Source organism: Setaria viridis, chromosome 9 (genome assembly GCF_005286985.2).
Source record: "Setaria viridis chromosome 9, Setaria_viridis_v4.0, whole genome shotgun sequence".
Lineage (NCBI taxonomy): Eukaryota > Viridiplantae > Streptophyta > Magnoliopsida > Poales > Poaceae > Setaria > Setaria viridis.
Genome location: NC_048271.2, coordinates 8,317,371 through 8,329,990, shown reverse-complemented (window position 1 = coordinate 8,329,990; position 12,620 = coordinate 8,317,371). Strand labels below are relative to the sequence as shown.

At 45.3% G+C, this 12,620-nt stretch overlaps 2 protein-coding genes across 2 annotated transcripts; one reads left to right on the top strand and one right to left on the bottom strand.

Moving 5' to 3' along the window:
- Positions 1 to 3,959, bottom strand: LOC117835207 (putative disease resistance protein RGA3). The gene is made up of 3 exons (XM_034714581.2): positions 3,012 to 3,959; positions 234 to 2,420; positions 1 to 66 (listed from the first exon to the last, which is right to left on the bottom strand). The coding sequence occupies exons 1-3, from the start codon at positions 3,957 to 3,959 to the stop codon at positions 1 to 3; spliced, it is 3,201 nt and encodes a 1,066-aa protein (XP_034570472.2).
- A 5,349-nt stretch (positions 3,960 to 9,308) lies between these two features.
- Positions 9,309 to 10,708, top strand: LOC117835206 (protein MAIN-LIKE 2-like). The gene is made up of 3 exons (XM_034714580.1): positions 9,309 to 9,554; positions 9,720 to 10,133; positions 10,541 to 10,708. Exons 1-3 carry the CDS (start codon positions 9,309 to 9,311, stop codon positions 10,706 to 10,708), a joined length of 828 nt encoding a protein of 275 aa, XP_034570471.1.
- The last annotated feature ends 1,912 nt before the right edge of the window (positions 10,709 to 12,620 follow it).

The following is a 12,620-nucleotide window of genomic DNA, read 5'->3' as shown; positions in this document are numbered from 1 at the left end:
TCATTCATGCATTCCTCGTGTTCTTCGGTTCCCCTGTTCTTGCACCACCTCCGTATCATAGGCACCCTGCAGGCATGCAAGTAAGATTAGAGGAGAAAGATGCACCATCATCATCATGTGCCCTGATTTTAAAAGCCTGAACAGTGATGTCATGTATCTGCTGTCTGCAGGTATCCAACATGAAGATCTAAACAAGAATGGATGCAAACTTATTGAGTGCATGTATGATGTACCTGCAATCTGCAGGCCTTGGTGATGTTCGTGTCAAAGCAAGATGTTGACTTGGTATAGAGGACATAGTGCTTGTATGTTCCATCAGGCTGTCTGCCTCCACGAGCATTCAGTCGTTGGACATGCTGGATCTTACCCCACTCCGAGGTGGCATCTCGCGAGGATATCATTTGGAGTAGTCTTAGGCTGCATTTAATGTCCAACTTGTTTATTTCCACCTCTCGCAGGTATTCTGGGAGTGTTTCAGCATCCAAGTCATCCCAAGAGATGCTCCGTAGCACTGGCAAATCCTCCAAGACCTCTAGCGCTGGGCAATTCATAATTTCAATCTTTTGCAAACTTGAATTGTTACTGACCCTCCAAAGTTCTGGGTTCTGACTCAAATGAAGCTCGACAAGCGATGGAAAATTCTCGATAGAGACTAGGTGCAGGATATTCATCAGACACAACTTTCTAAGGGATCTTGCCTGGCATGCAAGTCCTGGAGGAAGACGCCTCAGCTTGCAGCTGTCAATTCTAAGCGACTGAAGAACAGGCATTGCTCGAACTTGCTCGTCCCAATCCCATTCCCTCCATTCCATCACCTTGTCAAAAACAAGTTCCCTCAGCTTGGGAAATGCAACACCAACACCACAAGAAAGATGACAATGCTGCGTTGTGCCAGTGCTTGTTTCTGTTATCTCTGCTGTCTCATCTGTGCCGGTTGCATCACCACCTAAGGAGGGGAGGAGGAATGCATGTCCGATAGACTCAATTGATGGAGCATGAAGGATCTGAATATAGTCAAGGAAGGGTATCTGGCCTAAACCAGACGGCAGCTGCTTACAGCATGGGTAATCCTGTATCACCAGCAGCCTTAAGTTCTGGAATGCTGCCATCCTTGCCATCCACTTAGGCACCTGATGTCCAAGGTAGCCAGTAAGAACAATGTCTTGTATGCAAGGTGGAGGGCGTAGATCATCCAACACTTCTTCGATTTGTGTAGTATGATACTCTTTGCAGTCTTCTACTTCATTCTTGTCTTTGAGCATACTGCCACATTTAAGCCCCAACTGTGTGAGGTGGGATTTACTGCTTAGCTTAGCTTCAGCCACCATAGAACCAGGAAATGCCTTCTCCAAACCCTCTATGGTCAGCAACTTGAGTTTTGACAGAGATCCCAATTCTCCCAAGCTACACCGTTCACCTATACTGTCCTGTAAGTTGGTAGGAAACCCCCACAACTGGACCAAATTTTGTAGATTTCCGAAACCCCTAACTATTGATGATATCTTGGTTCCTCTTATGTCTAGTGACATCAGTTGTTGCAGCTTCACGATGCTGTCTGGTAGTTGCATCAAATTTTTACATCTATTAAGGGCCATATGCTGTAGGAATTTCAAATTTCCTATACCTCGTGGGATTGTCGTTATGCCTGTGCCTTCAAGTCCCAAGTATCTCAAATGCCTCAAGTCACAAATAGACTCTGGCAGTTCATCAAGATCTGCATCTTGCAGATGTAATACACGTAGATAAGAAAATTTATTCAGTAAAAACTTCAGCTCAACTGTGGTGGTCCCAAATAGCATCAAGGTTCTCAGTGACTTTTGTTTTTGTAAAGATGCACATTCTACTTCTTTCTTTGACACGGATAAGCGGCGGAACTTCAGGTCGCCCATGGAACTGCCTTTTCCCTCACTTACCAGCAACCCTGCATCTCTTATTACATACTGTGCAAAGGAGCGAACAACATCATGCATGATCCATCCTGACTGATCCTTGATTTGAGTGTCATATTCTAAAAGGTTCCTTGAGATCAACTCTTTATAGTACTCTATTCCTAAATCTTCCGGTAGCTGAGAACCAGTGTCATCTCTTACAAAACCTTCTGCAATCCACATCTGGACAATAGTTCTACGCCGAATTACTTTGCTCTTAGGAATTAGCGAACATTGTAAAAAACACTGCTTCAAAGGAGGAGACAATTCTTGGTAGCTCAAGAAGACTGCATTGTTAAGATCGTCACTCATTAAGGACCATGCAGAGTGGTCAAGAATGTCCATCCAAGCACCTCTTCTTCTGCTTCTGCTGAGTAGAAGTCCTCCAACAACCTTAACTGCAAGTGACAATCCATCACATCTTTTCACAATATCCATACCGATATCCTCTAACCCAACAATCTCGGATTTATCCTCATCGTTGAAAATTACCTGCTTGAAAAAAAAGGAATGGGTATAGTAAACAATGTATACAGTATAAATAAAAACTCTTGAAACATATGGTTTGAGCCAATAACTTGCAAGAAAAAGATAGAGCAATCATCGAACAATTTAAATGAGATGTCAAGGTGATGTACAATGTATCGCTTGTTTTCCACTTAAAAGTGTTGGACAAGAAATTTTCTGCTGAAGGGTGGAGTATTTTTTTTAACTCGAGGACCACATAAACTATTACTCCCTCCATTTTTGTTTGTAAGGCGCACAAGCATATCAAGATTCAAACTTTACCATCTTTGATCAATAATGTAACAAGTTTTATTTTTATAATGTGAACTTTATATGGTTGGATTCGTAATCAAATATACTCTACAATGAATCATAAGTTTATAAGCCTAAACAATATATATGATAAATAAATGATCAAAGTGCAGTTTGGAAGACCATACCAAGTCATACCGTGCAAAAAAACGGAGGGAGTACATGCTAGGAGCAACAGTCTTCAGGATTTAGCTTGTCAACATGGTGGAAGAATTGTGTTTTCATCCTACATGCAACTCCATGATTTCTCGTAGTGACCAACACCTGGCTACCTGGAGCACCATCATTAAGTGGGACCCTAAGAAGTTCATTCCAGATGCTATCGCTCCACACATCATCCATCACCAGCAAAAACTTCTTGTGTCTCGCTGCACGTTTCACCGCACATTCAAGTTGGTCCTTGTCTCCAACAGAACCCCTGTACTCAGACTTACCATCAAGAGCAGCTAAAACCCTCTGAAGAACATCAGTTTCATCCACATCCTGGTTAACACTAAGCCATATCCTCGTGTCGAACATTTCCTCCACAGCACTGTCATTAAAAATCATACGAGCTAGAGTGGTTTTACCTATACCTCCAGGGCCAACGATAGCAATGCTAACGACAACTATGGAATTGTCCAAACATTTGGCACTAGTACCCACTTGGCTGAAGAGGTAATTCACAAGCATTCTCGTATCTTGCTCAATCTTCTCTCCAACAATATCAGAGCGGATGATCGATGATCCAGACTTTTGATGGTATTTAACAGCCTTGTGGTCGTGATACCTGGATGAGCCTACCACCTTCGAGATGAAATCAAAGTGTTTGCTCCTTTCCATAATGCCCTCCAGCCTCTTGTTAAGTGCTTGGATCTTCCTTCCAATTTTGTATGTACCGCCGGGGTTGCAATGACAGAAGAGGATAGAGATTTTGCAACACTTGAACATGGATGAGGTTGAAGGTTCCTTTTCCCACTGCAGGATCTGCCACTTGTCAATTACGTTGTCCATGTCATACATGGCGTCTCGGAGCTCACTCACCCAATTTCCCAAAGTAGCATTGCCGTTGAAGATGAGGTTCCTCTCAGCATCGACCAATATGCTGCTGAGATCACTGAATATCCTCTGAAGCTTGCTGATCTCTCCAGGCACACCCAAGAGTATATCAGTTTCTTGCCTGACTATGTGGAAAAGCATGGCAGCCAACCTCAATGCAAATGCTTCCAGCATCGCCACTGCAGAGTCAGGAACTAGGTAACAGCTTAGAAAATTATGTGTGAATGAACGCTGCAGATTCCAAAATGTGAGCTTTTACAGTGGAGCTCTAGCACTAGTAAAGAAAGTAGTGCTCAACTTCGAGTGGTCATCTATCAGCAGTACCAATTGACGGAGACATGTTTCAGCCTGTATTTTGTCATGGCAAGTGGTGGTATTTTGTTTGGTCGGCTAGCTTCATGAAACTTTTGTACCATGTTTCCTTTCACCAATCAAGTCAAGATTGGTAGTAAGAGCAAATGTAAACTACCGGAGATTGCTTCGTATCACAGAAAGATTCTGACTGACCATAGACCACCAAACGCCCGAATCAGTGGAGAGTTGTTGACAGAGACCTGAGATCTGCAGGATCAATCAGCAGACTGCAGAGTAGTTTGGCAGAGACATGCAGGAAGCTTACTAGCAAAGTTGCAGTGACATCATCTAACAGTAGAGGCCAACTCAACTAGACAGCAACATGTGGGAACAAATTCAAGCCGAAACACACACGCTTAACTTTTTCCCTTGAGGATGGAGATTAAAGTGCATTTCCAACCACTTTAGGAGAAACCAACCCCTTGATGCTATTGACCACTTTTTCCCCCGAGTTCACAAACACATGTATAATGCTAGACTGACCATTTCTTATCTTGATCATGTAGTAGCATGCGCTAATAAAAATTTGAAGAAAAGCATTCCTTTCCACGATTAAAGCAACATGTAGTATCCTTTAGCCAACAGACATGGATATGTTAAATAGTCTAAAATTAACATTTTTTTAGATTATAGTCTAAAAGTAGTCTAAACACGCGTGCACATCTCGTTTATTTTATTTTTTGAGAAATCATCTCGTAGGGTAATCATCAACAACGTCAGAGCAGAGAGTATTTTTTTTTCCAGAGAGCCAGGCATGTTTACTTGAACTGCAGCTTTTGAACTTTTATGAGAAACTGCTGCTGGCTTTTTTTATTCTGACTTACGAAGAGGTAAAGAAAGCAATCCGCTCCAAGGCGACAAGGTGTCTTCGGGCTCACGGCTCAAAGGAGAATTTTTTTATTTTTATATTTTTTTACCATTTTGCAGAAATAAATAGTCGAACCAAAAATTGTAAAATAGTCTTATGTCGCTGCACCAAATGACGGAAGGCACTATCGCCGTATGAAACGGCGGTTAGGGTCCTTACCGCCCCCCCCCCATCCGGCGGGCCACCCACGGGTTCGAATGGCGGGGGGTTCGAGGAAGCTTCGCCATTTGAACCGGCGGTAAGGGTGCCCCGCTAGTTTAAACGGCGGAAGGCATCCCTTACCGCCGGATGAACCGGCGGGGTCGCCCATTATATAAACATCGCGCGCCGCGCCCTTCCAGACCAGACCGAGCGCCCACGCGTAGATCGACCGAGCGAGCCAGAGTGAGCTAGAAAGGGAGGGAGGGAGGGAGAGGAGAAGGAAGGAAGGAGGGGAGGAGGAGGGAGCAGTTCTTCAGTCGTCGCTTCATTTCAGGTATTTTTTTTAAATCTCGTAGTTTAGATAATGTAGATAGTGCAGTGGATAGATTTAGTAGTGCATAGATCTAGTGGTTAGTTTAGTAGATCTGATACTTAGAAAAATCTAGCGGATTTTAGACATAGAAACATGTAGCTTAGTTGTATAGTAGATTTAGCTTAGGTATTTAGTTCACAGTAAATTTAGTTTATTGTTTTATGTAGATTAAATTTATATGAATATTATTTGCATTGCTAGGGTTACATTTTGTTTAGGTATTAACAATGTAGTTTTTATAGGGGTACTCAGAATTATTAGATTTAGTGAGAACCTTTGTACTTGTCGCGTATATTATTCTGGGTACATGCCTATGATAAATTTAGTTCATAAGGTTGGTTTAGTGTTAAATAGTTGTTAGTGAATGATAGAATCAAATGATTCCACCGTTTATTGAAATGAAGGTATCGTTGTAGTTAACTGATTTAAGTTATTGAGAGTAATTTGGACTGCTCGTTTTGTGTATGTTGGCAGGTATGTCGGATAGTATATTTCTAAGTATTCTATGGTCCGGGGAAGGTTAGATATGGTCTAGAAGGGGTAGATTTGAGTGGATTTCCATATTTCTACAAGTACTTACCAAGAGCAAGAGAGAGGACTTGGTGGGCATATGTAGGTGGCTTTGTAAGGATTTCGGTGTTAATAGAGATCAAGCGGATGTGTCTGTGAGGGTTGTAGTGAAGAGACGTCCCGACATAAACCTTTGGGAGCTGCTCCCGCTTGAAGGAACCCCGAGCTACTGAACTTATGTAAAGGGTTGCACGAGGCAGGGTTTACCGATCATATGGTATGTTCAACTGTTCACGAAGGCTGGGTCTAGCAGTCAGGTGGAGAAAGAAGTGGGAGGTGCTGAAGTTGAAGCGGAGGAAGATATGGATAGTACTGAGGGGGCAAACTAAGAACTTGATAATGATGGGGAAGAAAGGGGAGATGCAAATGATGATGTTGCAGTCCGTGAGCCAAATGGGAAGGCTGATGAGGGGGAATAAATTGCTGAGTTAGTTGAGCAGGTGGAGAGGAAAGGAGAGGAGGCCAATGGTGCCGTGGATGATGACTCGTCTGATGAGGAAGATGCTTACCTTGTCCCGCGGAAGTGGTCAAATTATGACCATTCCGCCCTACAGGTCAATGTAGGGGAAAATGTCCCTTGGGAGTACAGGGAGAATGAGGTATGCGTGGGTGCTTTGTACCCAAGTGGGGATGAGGTGAAGGCAGCTGTGAAGAGATGGTCCACTTTATCTTTGCAGCGTCAGTTCAGGAGAACAGCAACCTAACGGTGTATGATGTCTGCTTTATGAGAAATGATTGCTCGTTCAGGGTGCACGCATACAAGGGAAAATGGAAGGATTACCGAGATGTGACTAGAGTGGTTGAGCACCAATGCTTACTGGCTAAATTGGAAGGAACACACCACAACCTCACTGTTGATTTAGTTGCTCAATACATGTATCCTCATATAGTGCAGAATCCTAGCTTCGAGCCCAAGTCCATTGGTTGTGCCATAGAGGAGAAATTCAAGTATAAGATTAGCTACAGCAAAGCTTACCGAGCGAAGCAGAAGGCGCTGGAGATGAAGTGAGGTACGTTCGAAGCATCCTATGACAACCTCCCTATCCTGTTGCACACCATGTGCCAGAGGAACCCAGGAAGCTTCTACGATAGGAAAACCTATCCATGTGCTCATTTTCTAGGGAAACAGGTCCTGCAACGGTCATTCCTAGCGTTGGGTCCTTGCATTGAGGCTTTCCAGCGATGTCGACCAATCATTTGCATTGATGGCACATTTCTGACTGGAAGGTATAAAGGAACAATATTGACAGCCATTAGGTTCGATAGCAACAATCAGGTGTTGTTGCTTGTGATTGCATTTGTGGAGAAGGAGTCTCGAGATAGCTGGTATTAGGTCCTGGAGAGGGTGAAAAACATGATTATGATGGACGTGGAGGGGGTTTGTCTCATTCATGATTGCCACAAAGGCATTATACAAGCAATCGAAGACCTACAGAAAGGAAGTCAGAAGCATTTCACGTTGGCGATATGGCCAAACTTGAAAAGTAGGTGGTGCATGAGCCATATGGGTGCAAACTACCATAGGAAATTAGAGAACAAGACTCTTATGACATTGTTCAAGCGGCTATGCAGCCAGAATTAAGAGAGGAAATTCAACCTGCTGTGGAAGAAACTTGAGTACCTTACAAAGAAACAATGCGAACAACTAGCGAAGAGGACGGTCAACAGCGAGGCCGACCACCCTGTGTCTCTGGAGGGCGTTGGGCTCGATGGTCCGAATGCCTGGCGAAGATGGGGAAGATCCATCAAGATCTTCTCATAGTAGATTGAGAATGAGCCGAAGGAAAAGTGGACATTACTCTTTGATGAGGGAGGTGCTTGGCGGGGTATAATGACTACAAACTTAGCTGAGGTTTACAACTAGATCCTGTGTGGTGTTAGGGGACTACCCCTTGTTGGTATCGTGGAATTCTTCATGTATCGCACCATGAAATACTTCAAGGAAAGGTACCAGTTGGCTGATAACTCAATGCATGACAATCACAGAATATATGGGTACAAGATGATAGAGTACATGGAGGAAGCGATTAAGAAAGCTCATTTGCATCGTGTGAATGAAGTGGGAGCCGTGGAACGCCAGTTCGATGTTGTTTGCAGGGACAAAGCTCGAATGGGTGGGAGGCGCGAGAAGCACACACAGGAGTGCATCATCAGCAATGAAGGATATGTTTGCTGTTGCCATAAGCTAAGGTTGCTGCACAGGCCTTGCACCCATGTCATTGCTGCATGCATCGAGACGAGGGGACTTCAGCCTCGTCGGTTCGTGTCGCACTATTTCTTGAAGGAAACCATATGGCATACTTGGAGGAACAAGATTTATGGATATCGTTTACTAGGAGACTTCGTCAACAGTCTTGGTAATGCCATATGCTATATTCCTGACCCTGATCCAAAAATGTTCCAATGGGTCGAGCGACGTAAGAACAGACGTATCCGGAACAACATGGATCAATCTGAAGCAGGTCCGGATATCCGCCTCTGCTCCAAGTGTCATGAAGCTGGTCACACCTACAAGAACTGCCCGCCAACGACATATGGAAGTGTGAGCACCCAAGCTGAACAATCAATTGTTGACAGAAATGCTGTAGCGCATGGTCGGGGTCGTTGTGCACGTAGCAACAATGATGGGCTTCTGTAATTCATGTGTTATATGGAAGTGAAGTCGTTGTGTTTTAAGTTTGTGAAGTCTTTGTGTCTTAAGTTTGTCAAGTAGTTGTGATACATGTTTCTGTACTCGTAATTCAGGTGAACCTTCTGAAATGTAATGTAATATGTAACCTAAGTTGTGGTATTATGACCATGTAATGTAATATCGTTGACTATTTCATTTGCAATATCTCATTTGCAGTTTGTTTTATTTCATTTAAGTCTTGAAGTCATTATTTTTTTGGGCGCGTACTTATATTTTTTGTGTTGCAGGTATGGCGCACCCAGTTCTAGAGGGGTTCCAGACCCCTGAGTTGCTCGATCCTACCTTGGACGGCCTTCACAGGTTGTTCATGTCAGCCGTACGGGGTTCGAGGCTGAGCACGTTTCGGGCACGTAACCCCCCTTTCGACAATGCTGATCGACGCACGTTGGATTCTGAGGTATGTCGTACTTAGTAAAATTTATATGTTTAGTTCTAACATTACGTTGTTTGAACTAATTAATGTTATGTATGGTACATGTTACGTGCTCGGGCCTTCTCCCTATAGCCAGGTTGGTTGAGGGGGACATGGTCGACGGCGCTACGCGGCCCGGGGAGAAGTCTACATGGTTCCACTTTGACATGTCACTGCTAGCAGCTCTGCTGGACCTGTGGCGGCTGGAGACGCACACCTTCCACCTCCCAGTGGATGAGATGGCCCCCACACTTAAGAACGTCTCCCTGCTACTTGGCCTTCCTTGCGTCAGGGGTGCCGTTGCCGCGGTGGACGTCCCACCTATCTGGCGTGATGAGCTGTTGGACCGGTTTGCCAACGTTCAGTGCAAAGATGGTGCCCTACCATACCGCACCTTTAGCTTAACACACAAGCCACGAAGGTGTGGCTCTTGCAGTTCAGTGTGAGTACTTAGTTATCTGCATGTCCAAATAGTTTTGTGTAACTATTGATAATTTTTCAACTAATTGTATTTTATTGTGCAGGCCGACTACATGAGTGACACCGCCGCCGCCGCCACAGTAGCGCGACACTTGGAGGCGTACCTGTTGTGGCTCTTCGGGTGGATCATGCTGTGCACGTCGCAGGGGAACTCGGTGCCTAAGCACCTCTTTCCTTATGTGAGGGCCATTGCGGAGTCCCCGCTCGACGACGTTCTGCAATACAGCTGGGGTTCAGCTATATTGGCAACCACCTATAGGGGTCTTTGCATGGGCTGTGGCAAGGTTGCCTCGGCGAAGCCAATATTCCTTGGCTGCCCGTTGCTGCTTCAGCTATGGTCGTACGAGCGGTTCCCGATTGGAAGGCCACGGATTGACATGTCCCCCTACCAGGAGCTGCCTTTGGACCACAACGACGTCAACAAGCCCACGATGGGGTCATTGTGGTGCTTGAGGAAGGTACGGTGCTTCAACTACAATTATTCGATTCATATCATACTCTGCAATTTTCATACGAGACTGTTTAAATAAATACCGAATAACCAAGAAATACATTATACTCATAGCTGCCAAATACCAGTTGCATGTTAGATACTACATTGTACCAATAAATTCTAATGCTTAATTTTTCCAACTAAATCAACATGGTATTTATGTGCAAAAAGATATATCCATTATTTATGATTCTTATTTTTTTTGAACTATCATCAATCATTATTTATGTTGTATTTCACCATTTCACTCTGAATTCATGATCTTCCCAAATGTATTGTTTACGATGGAATAAATTCATGAACTTGCTATGGAAAATGTACATTGCCTATAGTTATTAGCAATCACCTTTATTGTGATTTTATTCGTTGTAGGGATTGTGGGTTGGAGTGCAGACAAAGAAGTCGTACCCGGACTTCGTCGGTGAGTTCAACGCTCTTGTCGATACCGATGTGAGGTGGAGACCCTACACCATCGACGAGGTGCAGGCTCGTGCCCTGCATGGCCTCTCTTCGCTGTGCCATCAGGACATGAAGTACTAGAGGATGACGAGGCCACTAGTCTATGACATCCACGTCGAGGACTACGCGGTTCACCGTGTCACGAGGCAATTTGTCCTGTACCAGTAGTCCCCACTTCCTGTTACGTCTGCAGTCCCGACCGCCGTTCATAGGTACGCCCCACCCTTTGATTCTTCTTCCAATATGGATTTTTTGTTTATCTAACTCGCTGCACGATAGTTATGTTAGGGGTAGCCGTCAGGGTGGTGGTGGACCTGGGGTCCAGTGGGCTTTGAGGATGGTTCAGTGGGTCGATATGTAGACGACCGCTTTAGATGAGGTGGTGCGGGAGGACCATGCGCACGACGACGACGCTTGCGTAGCGTACCTTCAGTGGTTCTTGCCGAGGACCAGGATGCAGGTCACGTACGTTCTGAGTCAGTCACCGACGGAGACCACGCCTGTCACGCAGACGTACCCGCGCTCGAGGGACGTCAACTTCGACATCACGGTAAGCTTATGCATCATTTGTTACTCAAACTGCATCATGTGGCTAACTTGAACCCTATCCTTTTGTCAAAAGTGCGACGTTATTGCAGAGGTCACCACTGAGCTGAGGTACGGCGTCGACCACTTCCAGCTGCTGTCTATGCAGCAGCACGAGACGCTGTAAAGGAGGGCCTTAGGCGCCTGCAGTAGGTTCCTGTGGGCCGTCAGATGTCGTGATGGTCGGGGGGACATCGTGCTTCCACCATGGGCTGCCTACCCCTTTCGTCCTCTCCAGCTCCTACGCACAAGGCCAGTACGTCCTCTCAACCACCCGTTCATCCGCCGTACTCGGGCCCTTGTACTACACCACAGGCAGATGCGCCAGTGGCCGGGACGTCCTAGGGCACACCAGCACCACTACCGTTTTGGCATGCTGCTGCCGGCCCGTCCACTCTTCCGCAGTACGTGACCCTGACAGGTACGTGAACGTTATTTTTTCATACACCATTGATGAAATGTTGTCCAATTTACCTTTCTAACTAATAATTCCTTAACACAGCCCCACAGATGTACGGAGCTTACAGTGGAGCGGGACCCTCTTTAGCTGCAACAGGCATAGAGCTACGCCACTATGGTGCGTGATGAATACATGTTTTCTATTCCATTTTAAATATGCAACGAGACTAACAATACCATTTCCTTCGTTGCATAACAGGGTTCGCAGACCGCGGAAGGGCTTCGGAGGACTCCGTCGAGGAGGAGGGACAGAGGTCCAGCATCCATGCATGAGACGATCTTTTCAGACCCGAGCCTAACGTGATCGGTGCCTCACAGTTGCGTGACGCCCTGGAGGCTCCTACACAGGGCGCGACCTAGGAGCTTGCGACACCACTTGCGGTCGCAGCAGGACATCCGCCTCGTGACGTGGCCCCACGGGAGGCCCTTGACGTACGACCAACAGTAGACCAGAGCAGCGCAACGGGCAGTAAGGTGTGGTCGTGGTCGAGGTGACTAGCCTCGTTTTAAGTGAGGACACATTTAGTGCGTAGGACCTCTTTTATCTTTTATATGCCGGTGCAGACTATCATGTGTACGATTATATAACATACGATGTGTGGTCATTCGTAGACTACTCTATCTAGGTTGGGAGTTTAATGATTTTCAATGATTTCATGCAATCACTCCACCTCTCTCAAAAATGTCATAAAAAATTAAAGGAACAATATTCAAAATAGAGGTACAGCCTCAGAAGTTACGTATTGCAATGAAACTACATAATTGAAATAATCGATAAAAATGAAGGAAAAATAATTGATAAAAGTCAACAAAAATGAAAGAAAATAATTGAAAGAGTGCTTATAGCCATTTCAACCGGCTATAGCATTGCCAATCCGGCGGGGGGGGGGGGGGGGGGGGGGCGCTGAAACGGCGGAATATACCTTACCACCTTACGAAACGGCGGTAA